Here is an 18,809-nt window from a genome sequence, read left to right as displayed (position 1 = left end):
TGTGTCTCTATCGCTGTGTTTCACTGCAGAGTTGACCTTTCCATCCCTGGTTTGTCCCAGATTAAAACTGACACCGCCCTCTGCTAAAGACCAAACTGATACACATACTGACACCAACACACAAACACACACATAAACACATTAATGACACGTGCGTGCGGACAGATTCAGATGTGTTTCTGACAGGTGAAAACTTAGCATTTCCAAAATATAAACTGTAAAAGACCACCTCAAGCTTGGTTAAAAATGCCTTTTATCATTTATAATGCTTCCTAAAATGACTTTAGAAGAGGTTGGTCACTTTTATCAACTCAGAGCAAAACATGTGATTGTTTAACTTCACCCAACAAGACTAAAAGCAGCGCTGGCAGCTCTGTGAGGCAGTACAAAGCACAGTGTAGATGCTTTCATGCTTTCATGTACAGTGAGTTTGGTAGTACTTTGAACTAAATGCAAACTTCAGCATGCTAACATGTGCTGGAGTATTATTTATCATATTCACCACATTACACTTACAGCATTTTAGCATGCAAATTATCAGTAACCACACAGTAGTGTGAGAGTACAGCTGAGGTCAGGTAATGGGAATCATCAATTTGCAGATATTTGGCCATGAACTGAAGTATTTGTTGACGTGGGTTAAAGGATAAAGCAAATAAGCACATACATTTCCCCCACATCACCCAACAAATGTAAAATTCAATGGCAGTAAATCAAATAGTTTTCATGACATTTCACTCATAACCACAACCTTTTGACGGTGCTGGACGGAAAAATAAAAATAAATCAACAGATCAGAAGAGCTATGAGGATAGCCCCTGGAAACCATGAATGTAGGAACTAAATTCTGAGCCAATCAATCTAATTTTACTGGATAAGTGAAACTTAGAAAGCCTACTGATTCCGCGAGGTAAAAAATTATGGGCTTACCATAGTCATTAGGAGTCATCCCACAGGGACCATGAATGTCTGTGGAATACTTAATTGCAACTCACCCAAACATTGTTAACAGTGTGTTAGATTTGACCAAAGTGGTCGATCAACTAACCAGTTCACAGACCCACACCACCAGTCTAGGGCTATAAAACAAGTCACAAATGCATATTCAGTGACATGCATTGTGTGAACACAATTTTGACTGGACAGACACAATGTACACACTCACTTTCTGTCTGTATATGTGTGTGTGTATATATATATATATAAGCACAAGGACACACAATCAAGCCTCACTGAATGCATACATACAGAGAGGGAGGTAATAAAAATATCACTTGAAATGCAAGCCAACACAACACCACCAATTGCTGTAGCTCCAAAAGTCCAGAACTGGACTTGCTGACCCGTGAGGATGAGGATCTACAGTATATTGTGTTGGAGGTGGTTGTGTTTCTGTCTCAGTGGGAGACAGACCAGAGAATAAAGCTCAGCCTGAGCTGACCAACACTCCATTTCACTGATCGCTGAGCAGCGTCTCAGCCTCTGCCGCAGGGGGATAAGCTCACTTACCTGGGCTGAATGTGCGTTTCTGTCTGAGTGTGTATGAGCATGCACATATCTATCTATTTCTATCCATCCTTGGTTGAGCCAGTGGTTTGATATCATTCTCTATCTTATTATCTGTGTACAGGAATATACATGAGAGTATAAGAAGGGGGAACTCAACAAGCTGTGGGTGTGTTTCTCTCTGCAACAACCCTTACTGGGGGACTAGCTGCTTGGACAGTGGATTTTGAGCCTGGTCATTTAACCTGAGCACTGACCCTCATCAGTCATTGCTCCAGTGACAAGCAGGGTGACAAAGAAGTCAAAACCTCTGGATAGCATGAAGTTCAGGGCACAGCCTGGCCTGTGTGACCATCAGATAGATGTGTGTGTGTGTGTGTGTGTGTGTGTGTGTGTGTGTGTGTGTGTGTGTGTGTGTGTGTGTGTGTGTGTGTGTGTGTGTGTGTGTGTGTGTGTGTGTGTGTGTGTGTGTGTGTGTGTGTGTGTTTTACATGTAAACTTTTAGTAAAAACATACACAGATAGAGAATACTGATGAAGAGGCAATTCTGACAGAATCCTGCTTGCACAAGCACACCCGTGTCTCTTTTATCTCAGAAATACGAGCTGGCCACTTTACTGCTGACCTTCATGACAACTTCAAAAATGTCTAGCTCTTTTTTTTACCCATGGTCTGTTCATATAAAGTTTCATGCAATGACAAAATACCAAAGTAGTTTCATAGCCAGTATATGCAGCAATGTGAAAATATATGCAGTGTTTTTGACACCCAATAAATCATATAACAACCCAGCTGATGACACCAGTTGTGATGTACTGTATATAGGGATGGGTAGCATTAAAAACCTTTTGATACTGATGCCTTGACTTTGATACCTGCTCCTAATCAATACTTTGTTCAATACAAATTGTATAAAATCCAAGAAAATTGCCAGTACAAATCAGCTAGTTTTCATAAGGTTTGAGAGGGAGAGTGCAACCCAGGTTAATTTTTGTAGCTACAATTTACCAATTTTCCCAAACGCGTCACATAGAGGCGATTGGTAAACGCTAATTAGTAGTGTGCAAAAAAGCCTATAGTCGTCACTTTCTACAGTCCATGCTACAACGTTAGCATGGAAAGAGTGAAATAAGATGTTGTTAATGCAGGATCTGCTTAAGTTTAAACAATGAGTTTATCTACCAGGGCGGGTGTATGGGAAATATAGTATTGGCTCACTAATTAGATTTACTGATTAGATTTACTCCTGCATAAATTAAGCAAATTTTATGCAATTTGAAATGATAACATATAATTGTGAATGCAGCCAAAGTATTGAAATGTGGTACTGAATGTACTGAAAGCATTTGTCGATATGAGATAGTATCAAAGAAATTTTGAGTCATTGAAGGTTCTTTGAAGTTCAGCATCCAGCACTAATTAACATATCTACCTGGCCCATTAACTGGTCCAGCTGTAATTCCTATTGAGAAGCTTATATCCCAGCATGCACTCGATAAAAAGCAAAGAAACACCAGGACAGGTAACACGTGACCACTGTATTTAAGTTAAAGGTCTGTGCCTATTATAAGGAAACATGAGCATCTGGAAGAAACCTGGATACACAAAAAAATACCTTTTTGGGGGAAGTCAATACTTGGACCGCCTTGTAAGGTGAGAACTGTGTATTGGGATCCCACAAGCCAACCCAAAAACACACAACTCAAACAAACACAACAAAGAAACATTGACACACAAATATTATACACACAAAACTGCAGATAGCTGTATCATAAAGCCACTCCCTGTGGAGCTACTCTATAGCAAGGGGAGGAGGAAATGGATAAAAGAAGTGAATATTTAATATATATGAAAATGAGACAAACACATAGAATCACAATAGAGATGAGTGTCTTGGAGGAAGAATAGTGAGAGATCTGGGGGCAGCAAAGTGAGGGAGTGGGAGAGTTAGCCTGAAGAGTTAACATTTCATGAACTTCTATTTTCACTATGTGAGTAAATGCTAAGAATAAAATAGGCTTTTGTGAATATCTTAAAAAAAAAAAAAAATGCATGAGAAATATTAAAACAGCTGCCTCAAGTGCCTGCGTGATGCAGCACAGACAGAAGAGAGAGAGGATGAAAAAGTAACAAACAGTTCATATCTGCCATAAGATGAGGTTAAATAGGAACTAAAACTGAATAAATCCCTAAAAAACATGAGTTACTGAGCAGTGATCTGAGACCAACAGGGACTCTTGTGGGTTTTATTTCAACATTACTCTGCTTTTATTTCTTATTTTAGAATCAAAAGCATGATGTAACTTTAACTTAAACCCCCCTGACAATATATTGAGTTCAGCTAATGACTGTTTAGTATCGCTGTGTCAGGACACCACGAAGACATAAAGCAAAGAAAAAAGAACAGAAAAAAGAAAATGGTGTGACTGATGAGGAGCTCTTATAAACATGCTGATTCATTCATCTGCAAGCGCCGGGAAGCACTTCCTTTGGGAAAGAGGGGTCAAACACATTAGCTCCCTGCATTGAGCGAGTGCAGTGCTTTTAAAGAGCAGCTAGTGCTAGTCTGTTACGGATGCATCACCTCTGCTGCCTCCCCAGCGTCTCAAAGGATAGAGTGACAGAACTCAAGGGAGCAAATTTAGAAAAAAGAAATGCAAATTAAGCACTGAGTTTACTTCACTTTATTAAAAACAAGTAAGGCCTTTATTAATTCTCATTATGTATTCAGGTGCCCCCTATGGATTGTAACACTTCATGTTTTGTAATAAGTAAACAAAGTATGCAAAAAAAAACCAATAATAAAAGCTTGTAAATAAAGTATATTCCACAGAGTGCAAGAGTGTATTTTTTTTTTAATTAGCACTGTGTAATCATATATGTGCTTGGCACTAGGAAATTTAGAGTTAATAAACTTTTCATATTACTTTTATGTTTCATGCATTTTTCAGAAATCCCAACAGTCTCTATCAAAGGCCTGGAGGTCCTACTAATCAGAGCCCAGCTTTTTATGAACACATCAATATTAATACAAAAACAGTAGTGTGGATTAACTTTAATGCCTGCTGATAGAAGTGATTTTGTGGTGTGGTATAATTAATGTAAAATATTGTGTTTTATATTTCATGTTAACATTCCTCTTGGGAGCCTTCAGGGTTCACAGAGCCAATAGAGTTCCCTGGGCCAGTAAAATTGTGCAATTAGGTCTTGGACGGACAAACAGACACACACTTTCAATACAATTTTAGATTTCCCTTTTTTGAATTTCTATAAATCAAAAATAGATGAGAACACAACGCAAGACTCCTACTCTACAACTTGTTGAAAACATTACATCTGCATCTGTCTGAAAACCGACCCAACTGTAAAAAATACATCATTAATGGCTTCGATAAATCTGAATGCTGAAATGTCTCTCCCTGACCACAAGAAGATTTTTCTGATGTGATATTATCAAGATATGACGTAAAATACTGTTGCTGCATAGTAGCCAAAAAACTAAGGCAATATTTACTTTATATCTCAAAAAATGGATGTTGCAGTGAAGCTGTCTTGAGTCCCAACTGTCCTGCACACTATGAATGGCTTTGCATTAAGCACACCTGCAGAAGTTTATGGAACTCTTTGAACTCCAGGTGTCTCCTGATTCCAGGTGGTTAGGTGGCTCGAGCTATCTTGTCGTGAGTTAAACAATACCATCAATGAGAAGGACAGACTATCAGGTTTCAAGGGGTGAAGCCACGGGAGTCGATTGAACGGCGTGCGATTTCTACTTTGCTCAGTCTGTCCCTGCTGCGTAGCTTACGCTAGTTAGCCAGCTGTCCAAAGGTAACAGATTGTATTGTCAAGAAACACAAACAGCAGGAGGAGATGAAGTAGTGAGCAGACTTTTTTCAAAGTATTGAAGTCAATGTCCACTCTCTCATTAGTTGATGTAGTTGTATGGGATATTTCACATATAAACTATGTTGTTGTTGTTTTTTAAATTTTTCTTACCAACAGATGACATGTTTCAAATAATGTTTTAGTTTTTGTGCATTTGGTAAAAAAGAGGAAAAAGAAAAGTATTTAATTCTTCAAATCTAATTTCTTTTTTCTATTTCACCAAGTCAAAGGGTTGCTAAATGCCCCCAGGGTGAATGAGTCAGTCTTTTAAATTGTCTTTACTGGAGGTACATTTTTCCCACAACCCTTTGGCCTGTCAGTCAAACATGCCCACAGTGAGCAAGGCACTGGAATTAGGCAGAATCGTTGCATTAATTGCACACTATATCACCAAACCTCTGCACCACGGCCCCTAGCAGGGCAGCAAACTGTGTCATTGATGAAACCACCCCTTTACCACAGTCATGTGAGACAAGATCCCCTGTGTTAACATAGATCCCAGTCATTACATCTCATTCAGATGTGTCATTAAGACCAAGGGGAAGCTATGTCGTATGCTGCTGGAAGTACTGCATAAATTCACAGGCTAGATTGGATATTGCTTTTACAATGTCTCTCTGGAGTGGTGTTGAGGCCATTCTTAGTAGGAAAGATTGGAATAGCACATCTGTTTTATTCATCTTTGTATTTAGTTCCATGTGCGTCTGTTACTACTGTATGCGAGTGTGTGCACGTGCATTTATGTGTGTGTAGAGGGATAAGGGTTGAGGGGCACACCATTAGAAATATTCACAGTTATTAATATTTTCATCACAGCATCAGCGAGAGCCTTAAAAAAAAAAAATCAGACAGGTTCAGATGAGGTAACAGTGCTGAACTTCGTGTCAGTTCCCATTTCCTGTGTAACAGGTCTGTGGGCAATGTTATCACAAGGCCTCAGGAGCGCAAATGAACTTGTATAATCAGCCGGGCAAAATGATTTTGGAAATTGCCATGTATTATTAGAAACACTCTATTACATGATATAAATACATTAACTGCGCTGTATGAAAGGTGCTAATGTTTCCCCATCTTCTTCCTCCTCCCCTTGCTGGCGTCCTTTTGACCCCCCTGCATTGACACCCCATGCCTTGGCTGTGTTGGTGGCTAAATGAAAAAGGTATGAAATTAAACAAATTAATTCTCCTCTTTGACTGGCTGACAGCCTCTGCGTTTGTCACTGTTGCTTAATGTGATGCTGGGAGGGGAGCGAAGGATGAGAAGGGCCTGTGGTGGAAAAGCCAAGCTTAAACGTCAACTGTCAAGCATGGACATGACGCTCAGCAGGCCCGAGGGACACCAGCAGAGCAAAGACAGCTGAGGAGGGGAAATAGACAAGGAAAGAGAGGACAAAAGCAGGAAAGATGAGAGAGAGCAGGATGAAGACAGAAAAAGAGATACAGAGAGTAGGAAAAAGAAGTAACTGAAGAAATATGTGGGAATTGGAATGGTGGGCGTGGAAGCAGTGGTGGGGGGGGAGGGAGGGGACACTTTCAAAGTGTTGAAGCAGTTGAAATTTATTGCAAATAACTGCTCCTGATGCTCTGCCGTTTCAATTTCACACAACACAATTCCACAGCTCTGGAGCAAATGTGTCCCTGTCAGCACCACTTAGGCTTTGCCTGCTCTCTGCCTCACACCTCTGCTCCTCCCTTTGTCTTCTTCTCATCCTCCTCCTCCTCCTTCTCCACCTTTGCTCCTTCGTCTCTCTCACTTTCTCCAACCTCACTCAGCTTATCCTCCTTATCTGTTTTTAATGTTCTTTTTAAATGGTTACGCCATTGCAGACAGACAGAGATAGAGAGAGGTGGGCAGTGAATGAGCGAAGAGAGCGACAATAGACAAATGAAAAATGTAGAAGTAGGGGGATGAAGGATGGGAGAAAGCTTACGGATATACAAAAACAAGTTAACTTCTGAGAAGCTGTTCTGTTATGAACTTTAAGGTGAAAAAAAAAAAAGACAAGCGTAAAAGAGAGAGAGGCGGGCCGCATCTTGATCGTGCCAGACAATATTCAAACCACCGTTCAAGCACAAATGAGATGTGCAGGAACTAGAGGAAGCCTGTTTAAGCTTCGGTAATAAAAGACTCACTGTTCATTAGTGGGCTGACACCAAACTGTCCATTACTCAAGGTTCTGACAGAGGATACAGACTGCAGTCCCCTTCCCACACCCTCTCCACAGTGGGTGAGGCCAGTTAGAGGGATGGCGAGATAAAGGGATGCAAGTAGGGTTAAAAAGAATATTATTCATTTGGGCCGTGTTGTGAATAATTTATCTCTAGGATGAAGAGCAGCTCTGGATCCATAATGAGGTGGAGGCCACTGTATGAAAGACTTTTATCTTCCATCGTCTAAAGGCCCCTTATCCCGGCATTAAAAAATCACCAAATAAAATCTTCTGTGCAATTTTAACTGTCTCTCTATGTACTGTAGATCCATATGCCCAATCACACACACACACACACTGATGGAGATCTCAGAGCACAACACAGCTGCATCTATCAAAACGAACGCTTTTCACGACAATTATCGTCAGGGAATGAGAAACAGCAACACTCGCCATACGCTGCACCACAGCTGGATTAGCAGTGTATGCATCTGCAGCAGCAGCAACACGAGCACTGGCAGCAGCATCTGAGTGGCAGGAAGAATCAGTCAGGGAATCAGCCTGAGAGACGAGTGCTGAAGGAGCGAGAGGAGCAGCAAAGACAAGGAGGCAGAGGAAGAGCAAAAGAGAGAGCTCCACTCAGTCTGCAGTGGTTTGATAAGACTTATTATTTCATTATCTCTCCCTGGGCCTAGTCCTGAGCTGGCGCACACACACACACACACACACACACACACACACACACACACACACACACACACACACACACACACACACACACACACACACAGTGTACGCATCCATACTGATTCACATACTGTATACACTCAGAAAAGATAGAGAGGGGGGAACACAGATTAAGGCAGTTTTATGAAGGGCAGGAGGAAAACAGGCCACAAAGCACTTCTCGGTAAACACAGAACTGCAAGAGAAACAGTTGTTCCACCTTTCACTACTAGCCTATTTATTTGACTGTGGTTCATCATGCACACACACACGCACACACAGCACTATGTGTTTGCAGTCTTTACAGAGGTGGTTGCATCTGCCTAGATGTCATTAATGTGACATTTTCAGATTTTTCCTTTGATGTGGACATGATGAATAAATATTTTCAGAAAAGCAGAATTACGATTTCAATAATATTAAATGCTACTCTGACACAAAGATATGTTGTTACTATTTGTTTTCTATTTGTAAAAAAAAGTTTTGTGGCAGCAGTTGATTATCCATCACAGTCCCCAATGTAAGCTAATTTAATTTTTCACTGTCACTGTCAACAGCTTAGTCAACCAGTTTAGGAGGACCTGGACTCTGTTCAAAGTGTGGTGGGCTGTTTGATGTTAGCACCACATCCTCAGTGGGATGTTTGTCCCCATTAGAGATGTATTTGTCCTGCTGTCTGGCACTGGGCCAAGGAGAAGCTGCAGGCTTCTTTTCTCAAAACTCCAAACCACCATCACTGTCAAGCTTGAAATGCACATCATACACACCTCCACAAATATGGATAAAAGTGATGGCTGGCAGTGTCAACTCATAATACACTGGAATTTTGATATTTGAAATGTAAGTTTTACACTCACCTTTAACCCAACATTAATACAATTAAATTTTGGGTTTAAATAGGAATTCAGAGGTTTTAGAACTATATCAATGAAGTCCAGAGTCTGCTATAGTATAGCTAAAATATAATTATTGCAAACTATTTAAATCAATGCAATTTTTTTCCCAAAAGGAAGAATTTGAGGACACAAAAGGGACACATCAAAAACCTGCCAATCACCTGCAGCTGACAGAACAGGGCCAGGCGAGGTCCGCACTCCTGACATGTTCAGGGCATGTCAAAACAAAGACATGACAACAGATGTGGATTCACTGATGCATATCAAAAATATGCAATGACAGGTACTGTAGAGCAACACACGACGAAACACATGCACACTGAAGTGCACACAAATAAAATCCGAAATGCAAAGGTCCGTTTCATTACTGTACACGAGCTGTCACACATCTGACAAACACACAGTGTTCTCCTGTTAAGCTTCCCTGAGTATTTTCTCATCTCGTTTCTCAACTTCCCACACTTCCTTCCACCACTTGCAGTATGATGTGAGGAAGAGATGCAAGTGAGGAAGAATCACATATTTTGTGAAATCAAACATACTTTCCACTGAAGCTTCCTCTGTAACCGTGGCAGTAACTGATGATGATACACAGCTGTGTGTCTGGGAGTTTGAATTTGCAAAGATAAACATGATGGTCTGTCAAAACAAAAGAGTGCACAGATAGGACTGGAAGTGTTTTTATTTTTACAGCCATGTCCTCATCCATGATAGGAGGAAGCCCTGTAGACAAGACACGACTAGTGTGGACCTGAATAGAGTGAAAACTGTTTTTATGGTTCTTGTAATTCAAAGCCACAATTTTTGAGATGGGAATATTATATATGTTTTTATTTGAATAGTTTAAAGTTACAAACATGTGGCATTATGACATTACTTGACATTTCTGCAAATGTGCCAGTTAAGCCTAAACAAAGTTTCATCAGCTGGTTTATCCATGTCTATTTCCACGATCTTGTGTTTCCTAGCTCAAGTTTCCTATGAAGCGCTTCCCTGCTTCTTCCTTCACAGAGAAGGATTTAGGAAACTGATGAACATAATTCAGTTCTGAATCCCACAAGGGTAGTAGATGAAGTCTGTATGAACCAGTCATGTGCTGTCAGATAAATTAGCTCACTTCCTGCTTAAGTGATAGGCATACATTAATAGAGCAGAAAAGGGTAAAGAATGGGGGTTGGCAGAGTGGAGGTTGGACTCACACACACAACTGTGCTTGAAGGACAAAGTGGTACATACGGGCGGACTTGAGTGCATGAAAAAATGAGTGGGCACTTATAAAGACCGGCAAGTTTAAATAAAAGGAAAAGAGCAGAGTTGAGAGTAGGCTGTACGAGTGATACAGTAACAGCTTTGACATTTTTGCAACGTCATTTTTATACAGCTCTACAAAGTGCCAGGTACAAAGGGGTGAGATGCTGAGAAGAGAGAGGGCAAAACCATGAATGCTTCCTTCGGATAACGACTGCAGCATAATTATACAAATGTTCAAAAGTTGAGGAGTAATCTTTAAAAACTAAAAAGTTTTTCTTCTTTTAATTTGGCATTTGATTTGCAGTCCTTTCTCTTTAGTGACCCATCTCCCCCCCCTGTTTCCCTAGGGCAGGTGGAGCTCAGGGGGGAGGGGGCCTGGTGGTGCTTGGCAGGAACCATGTGGCCATGTTCAGCCCTTCATACTTCATTAGTGTCTCCTGTTTGTTCCCTACCCTTTTTTTTTAATTTTCCATCCGGTCCCATTCCACTGCCATCCCAACCTCATTTATCGCCACAGCCTCGCAAGGAACTCGCTCTCCGTCAGGGATGTCCAAAAAAGCAAAAAGTGTTTGTGTGGAAGAGGAAAGGTGTGAGTGTGTATCTGTGTGTTTACACTCTGAACCAGAGCTAGGCAGTAGGAATACAGAGTGTTGAAATCTATACTTTCAGGTTTTTCAAGTTACCTTTAATTATGTTTCCTAATCAGATGTGTGAAAGACATGTATATGCATTATTTCTGCACCAGTTAAGCTTGAGCATCCAAATCACTCCATTGCAATCACTCCACCTAACAAACAAAGGCACAACCATCACTGCAATTATTAGGGACTGATCTTTTGTTTAAAATAATGTAATATTTTGGGGCATTTATGCATATTCACACATACAAATATGCACTGAAAGAGGACAACCACACATGTGCATCTGCCCAGGCAAAAGCTCTCTTCCATTGTGGATACTCCAAACCCGCCTCTGTCCCAATAAAAGCAGCAGGTGCGCGCACACGCACACACGCACACACACACACACACACACACACACACACACACGCACACGCACATGCACGCACACACCTACCTATATATATATAAATAAAAACCAGGAGAAAAATGAATAAGTGGTTGTGCATTGCAGACTAGTCTCTGTGATCCTTTTAGCACCCTTTCACTCCCTCTTTCACTTGCAGACCCTTACGACCTCATCCCTCATTCCAGCTTCACAGAAGGCCCTTGACTAAGCAGAATGGTGCGAGTGTGTGCGTCAAACACAGCTGGCTTAGTCGGACTCGGATATAGAAGGAGTACCATGGAGCTAATGGGGTCACAGGTTGTTATGGGGTCACAAGATTACAAAAGCAATTGGTAAAGAGACTCTAATAAAAAGATAAATTACATAAGGTCAAAGAAACATTGTGTTTTTAATAGTCAGAAAAAAAAAATGTATTTATATTTGCATGTAGTCTTCATCTTGGATATTTCTATTCCACACTTAATTTGCTAGATAAACAAGTTCTTTAGGGTAAATCAAGAAAGGAAATATATCTCCACTATGGGCATTATGTATCTATGTATGTGTGGAAATCACATTTACACCAGCAAATTGGGTAGAAATTCATCTGCTATCTCAGACTGATTGGATCTAATGTAACGGTTTTCCTGACCCAACGGAGCTTGAAAGGCTGATAATTGAATGAATTTACCTACTGCTCTCTCTACACAGGAGGCAAAGGAGAGTATTTCCTCACAGACAGATAATACCACAGCTGCAGCATTTGCAGTAAATATAAGACATGTCACAAAATTCACTCTTATGTTATTCTAAACATAGCCAAAGCTAAAACCACATCCCGTTGTGCTGAAATGTGAAGACTTCAACTGGGTTATTCTCACAACTTTGCTTGTTTCTCATGCTCCTAAACCATGGAAAGAGGCTAAAGATGCTAATATTTAAACAGCAGAAAACCCACCGCTTGTTAACTATGCCCCAGGAGAAAGTGCTCATGTTGGCTTTTTTTTTTTATCATACCCACACAGAGCAAAACATTTCTTATGGTCCCTCAAGGCAAACTGAACTCCCACAAGGTAATTACAATGTGGGGAAAACATGGTCAAAAAACAAATGTTTACTTGCCATGTGAGGTGACTTTCACCAGGGATATGCTGAAACACCACGAATGTATTCATTGCATTGGGGAGCATTTAACGGCGAGCCCCTTGCACTGTGGGACTCAAGCCAAGGCCTTGTCACTGCTACAGATCTGTGATTACTGTATAAAGCCGACCAAGGAGGCTTTACCTACGAGAAAGAAAAGCAGAGATGGAGGGAAGATCAAGGATGAGAGCAATATTGAAGAGGAGAGAGAGCACAGAACGTGTCAGCGCCCCACTTTACAGCAGATGGGGATTTCATAATATACAGCTCTCCTCTTGTTCTCTATTTACTATTCTTCCACTTAGGCTTAGCGAGAAGCAACTTTTTAGTGAGACTGTCATGGCTCTTGTCTAAACACATTCATTGTCTGCCGCAACAACAAAACAACAGCAAAAAGTGCACCCATTTCAGTGCAATGATATGAATTTGTCATCAGCAGTATATGGTTACTTGTGTCTATAAGAATAAATAACAGCAAATAACATAGGCAAACGAAACCAGAGGCTTTACAGCGAAACCGGGTTGACACACAAAAACAAACACACCTCCTGCTGTCTCCATCCTCAAGGATCGCTGGGGGTTCAGGCGTAGAGCACCCGGCTTGGTAATGAGGGAGAAAACTAATATTTGGAGTGCATTAATATTGTTGATCCGAGGTGGCGCTGAGGCTAAACCACCAGCCGACACTTGTTTGTGAAATACGCTGTTGTTTGTGCAGTGGGATTGCGGCGGCAGCCAGGCTGAGAGCATCACTCAGCCATATGCTGGGCAGCTGAACCCGACACATCCATCCTCAACCTTCTATTACTCGTACTGTACATGCGCACAGACGTCCGTAGTTACACACATTACAAGCAAACAAGCGAAATCAGATAGATACTCATTTACAGAGTCGGAAAATGTATCTGATTTACATTTTTCTTTTCTGAAGTTTCTTGGCTTTTCATCTGTTTCTTCTCTCTTTCTTTTTGACAGTGATGAAATTAATCCTTACAATCAAAGAATAAAATAATTCTGGGCTTTCCTTACAAGACAATCATTACCAGTTTTGTCTATGAAACATTAGAACATATTTGATATTTTTTTTAGATTCATTCTGTAGTTTCAAAGTTTATTTTTTGCCGTTTTATTTTTTTTTAATCTGCGGCAATGTTTTTCTCCTTTTTCATCTTTAGCATTTTCTGAGTTGCCGTTGTGATGAAAGAACATTAGAGTCTTGCAGCAGGATATGTACGTAAACATGAGTTGCATTATGATTATTATATTTGTGATTATTTTGGGGAGAAAATCCACTTTTTTTTTTTACACTGCAGCATTATTATGAAGTTTTAAAGTTCTAAATGAATTAGTTGAAATGCATCTTAGTACATAATAAACTAAATCTGTTGGTAATGCTATCAAACCATACTTGAAAATTCTAATAAAGGGCCCATGTGATTAAAGACAACATAATCGCCACTATATAAAACTTTCCAATACAATGAATCATAACATTATCTAAGAATTAGAATCACAGTGATGCTATAGGTGACACGGGTTAGAAGTCCATGGCTTTTCTATGACCTTTTAAACAACAGGTAGGATTTGGAAAGCCCTTAAGTACAGTGGATTCCCTGCTGCAACAGAAAGCAGAGCAATAGAGGATAGAGGCTGATACACTGTAGGGATGTTGGCCTGAGGTCACTTGAAGGAATCTAGCAGGGTACATGGGGTGTCACTTCCATTCATTCCTGGCTCCACAAATCTGGTTCGTTGTTTTATGGGTGAATCCGATGAGCAGAGGGAGGACATAAAAAAAGAGAGCAGGTAGTGAATTGGAAATGCTTATTCACAGCTACTTTATCTTTGTCCAAGGAGTGAATGTGTCTCATTGCTGACACAATTTCTAATGATGCTTTCTCTTCTAACAGGAGTCCAGCAACGACCTGCTGATCGCATTGTCTCCTTGTCTCAATCACTAGTGTGACACCGAGGCCAGTGCCAGGTCACGCACACACAGATTTCTCTTGTGTCTGCGCCAAAGCAAAGGTGACAGGGATGACACCATAACAAGGATGACTCACCCTTTCAAGCTGGGTATAAAAACGTCAGCCATTTGTGTGTGCCAGCCCTGGACTAATTTGTTTTGACTGGAGAAATGTAAAAAAATTAATTGTAATTGCCTTGTTATTTTTTCCACTTGCTTTGTCCAATTCTTTTTTCGTCCTGACTGTAGGACATCTAGATCCTGGTGGACAGTGCGTGTCGCTATTAATAACTGTTTTTTTGGTGGGTTTTTTTTTTAGCTCTCTTACCTCACTGGATTCCCTGATTAAAAAATGAAATGAAAACTCTAATGAAGCTGCTATCTCTCTGGTCACCAAAATTCCCCCAGCGTGTCAAAGAAGCCAGATGTGGTCCAGTCCCTAACCTCCTTTAAAGTCCCCCATTCACCCACCACATACACACTCCAATACCAGATATCCCAGTGCCTCACTATCTCACCAGAGCCATTCTGGCAACAGCTTCCATACAGATTGTATCGTGAGCGCAGCATTGTCAAGCTGCATCAAGGCCTGGTGCAGGTATTAGCACATGTGGCTAAGCAGGGAGGCTGCATATTGAATTACCACTCAGCCTCATATGGGCAGAATGCGAAGAAACACATGTGTAGCTGTCGCTAATTTAATGAGCACATTAAGCACATCAGCACACTCACCGTAAAGCGTCTGCACAGACATCTGCATGTTGTCAGCATAAGGAATCCTCTACTGGATACAAATGAAACCGCTGATTTCATGTTTTTTGCTCTGTGAGGAGTCAGTTTAAGGTCAAGATCTCTGAAAAATATCGGTACGAGATTGCTGTCTTGGAAAACAACGATTTTCCCTGTACACTGAAAATGTATGACCGTAGTCTTCAGATGGAGATAAAATGTGTAAATCTACATTTTTGCATTTGAGAAAATCTGGTCCTTTGTGGAGGCTCGGCCAAACTGTTGAACAAAAGATATTTTGAATTTCAGCCAGCTTTCTTTAAAGAAAAGAGGGACCTCGAAAATCCTTGTTCTCATTGTCCTTTCCACAGCTAGATGACGGACCAAGATATCAACTCGGTATGTGAATATGATACCCCAACACATGATTATTATACTATTATTATTTCCAAACAAACTCTGAAAAACCTGCAAATTGAACTTCCTGTGAGATCTAACAGGCAAACACAAAATAACAGTGACAAGAGACAAAGGGAACTGTTAGCACAATAGCATCACAGCTAGCAGGCTGCAGTTGGCCCAAATCAATAGTTATTTACTCCCTCCAACTGGCTTGGGACAGAAAGAGAGTGGGAGAGAGAGGGAATATGTGTGAGTAAAAGAGAGATGCTGAGTAACAAGGCAATCAATTTCAGTTGTAAGAAAAAGAACCTAAGTCCAATGCTGCACGGAAATGAAAAAATATCTGAACTAAGAAGCAACTAATAAATGTCAAATAATGTGTTCTTTTATAATCACTCCATCCATCTTGCTATATGCTGCATATGCTGCATGGTATGTCTGAGCAGCCTGCTGGAAACCAATCAGGTAAAAATCTGGTCTCTGGACCTGGATGATGCTGCCCAGATAGGCAGTGCTGCAGAGGAAATGGCAGTGGTATTCTCTAGAGTGGGAGGATGAATGGGGAAGGGAGATCATTTAAAAGGTGTGGGTATGAATATGTGCGCCTACATGTACACGTCTGTGAAAGTGTGATTGTGTTTGTGAGGGTGCTCAAAAACCTGTATGAAGAAGTGTGTTGGAGAGGTGGAGAGTTCTGCAAATGAGGGACAGTACTGGCAAGCCTGGACTGAGAGAGACAGAGATGGTGAGGGCAAGGAGATAAGAGAGTCACAGCAAACAGCAAGTCAGAACAAGTAATGGAAAAAGGAGGGGCTGAAGTGAGAGAGAGAGACTGAGAGAGGTAACAGGGTGGGCATGAATACCTGGGTAATTCTGAAAGGAAAAGCAGGCTGTCTAGCCCCGACATAACATTGTGAAGCCCGAACCGGTGTTGCTCTGTTGTGCTCAGACTGAGACAGCATGGACAGACATTAGAGGTCACATCCCATCCTAAAACAGCAGCCTTGTAATTGAATCTGAATTAAAGCCAGTTCTCAAATAATCCATCCCACAGATCATTGCTGAGTGTGTTACAACCAAAGCCTGAGCTCTGCGCTGTACAGTACATTAAAACCCTTCATTACCATGAATACATCGCCTAACAAGATATGAAGTGCCACTCCACATTGGATTCTCCTCTGCGCAAGGAGAGCCCAATGTACCCTGGGATACAGAGAGAGACGGGGGAGAGAGGATGGGAGGAGGCACATAAAGAGAGAAAGAGAGGGAGGCGAGATAGTCCAATCACTGTCAGCGTCCATGAATTATACATAAGTTGTAGTTTTAACACTGTCTGCTCACTCCCCCGCTTTGTCACCATTAAATATTCACACCAACATCTTTGTAGGCCATTGTTAATTACTCATCACAACAACGAAAGGTCTCAGCCGGAAATTGCCAATGCCAACCTCCATTAAAAAGTGTATGAAGCTTACAGATAGCACTATCAGATCAAAAGGCTGGTTGCATGTCCTCTTTTTCCTTGGCAGACACGGTCTGGGTTTTGTGATAGGAGTAAAGTCACGGTTACACTTGGTACCTTACGCAGATCTACTAACCATTTCTCAGTTCATGAGATTTGAAAATGCACAAATAGCCCCCTGTTAAACGAGCAAAGGTAGATCTTGTGTTTGAGAAGCTTTTATGCACACCCTCCTGGTTGACCCAGAACACAGAACAGAGAAACAATCACACTGCTACTGAAAACTGGTGTGCTTGGCATGTGTGGAACTACTGTTGGCAGACCAACAATCCAAAAAAGGTTTCGAAAGATCAGAAAGAAAAGATTGAGAAGTTTTTGAGAAGCTGAAGAGTCAAACTACTACTGGACCTCACCAAAGTTTAGGTAGGTAGGTATTTACTTTATTAATCCCCGAGGGGACATTTTTTTTCGCTACATCAGCATACAGAAGCAATAAGATAATAATAGAAATAATAGAATAAAATAATAGAATAGAATAGAATAATAGAAAAGCAATAAAATAGCAGTAAATAGCAGTAAAAAATATAAAATATAAAATGCACAGTATATACAGTACATTATATATCTATATAGATAGATAGATAGATAGATAGATAGATAGATAGATAGATAGATAGATAGATAGATAGATAGATAGATAGATAGATAGATAGATAGATAGATAGATAGATAGATAGATAGATAGATAGATAGATAGATAGATAGATAGATAGATAGATAGATAGATAGATACTGTACTGTATATATATGCATATATATATACAGTACAGTATATATCTATATATATTATATACAAACAAACCAAGAAACACAGTCAACAGTGTTATTGTACTGTGATGGATTTTGCCAGAGGTGAGTTATTGTACAGTCTTATTGCAGTGGGCAGGAATGATCTCCTGTATCTGTCCTTGTGACAGCGGAGCTGGAGGAATCTTTTAGAGAAAGTGCTCCGCTGTCCCTGCAGCAGGTGGTGGAGAGGGTGGTCAGGATTATCCAATATGGACAATAGTTTGTTCAGCGTCCTCCTCTCCACCACCTTTTCCAGGCTGTCCAGTTTGTAGCCGATGATGGAGCCTACCCAGAAACTACCACAAAAAAAAGCACAGCTAAAAAATTGTGTATTTGGATCAAAGGATCAACTCACCTACATGAGTCAAGAAATGAATGAAAAAAAAAAAGGTAATCTCACTTAACCGAGTTTTGGTTTCATGTACAAATGTTTTGAGATATCTTCTGCCAATAATGTAATACAAGGGAATTCATATACATGAATAAAGCAGGAGGGGGCGGAAAACTAGTGGCAAAATATGGTGTTTTAGTATTTTAGTTTCACTTTGATGTAATGCTTTGAGACTCATTTTATGCTGCAAGTACATTTTTGTTTCAGGTTTAGTTATTATGTATAATATTCAGCCTTGGTGTTACAAATAATCACCTGTTTCCAAACCTTTGAATCTCAAACCACATATAAATTATACAGACTTAAGGCTTACAGGATTGGCCTTAATTAATATTGTCAAAGTCACCTTCCTGTAATACATAGCTTTCTACCAAGTGCCATTTAAGAGAAACAGAAAAAAAATACGACAGTCATGGACAGGTTGTCTAACAGAAATAATGACTCTT

The 18,809-nt window shown here is 40.5% G+C and overlaps 1 protein-coding gene across 2 annotated transcripts in view; it reads right to left on the bottom strand.

Annotated features, from left to right (window-relative positions):
• LOC138635647 (cadherin-4-like) overlaps positions 1-18,809 on the bottom strand; it is a 221,375-nt gene that overhangs the window by 170,825 nt on the left and 31,741 nt on the right. The window contains exon 1 of one of the 2 annotated variants that reach the window (XM_069723252.1): positions 13,110-13,158. The exons of the other annotated variant lie outside the window; for it this stretch is intronic. Within the exon in view, the coding sequence (XP_069579353.1) occupies positions 13,110-13,125 (16 nt within the window). The 5' untranslated portion in view covers positions 13,126-13,158. Of the gene's footprint in view, positions 1-13,109; positions 13,159-18,809 lie in introns of those variants that run through there. 2 annotated transcript variants of the gene reach the window in all.

The sequence above is a fragment of the Brachyistius frenatus genome, unplaced genomic scaffold, assembly GCF_029030835.1.
Source record: "Brachyistius frenatus isolate BFR_SWC_R1_liver_20210118 unplaced genomic scaffold, ASM2903083v1 Contig_6, whole genome shotgun sequence".
NCBI lineage: Eukaryota > Metazoa > Chordata > Actinopteri > Embiotocidae > Brachyistius > Brachyistius frenatus.
Note: the sequence above shows the minus strand (reverse complement) of the source record. Positions and strands in the feature narration are given on the sequence as shown.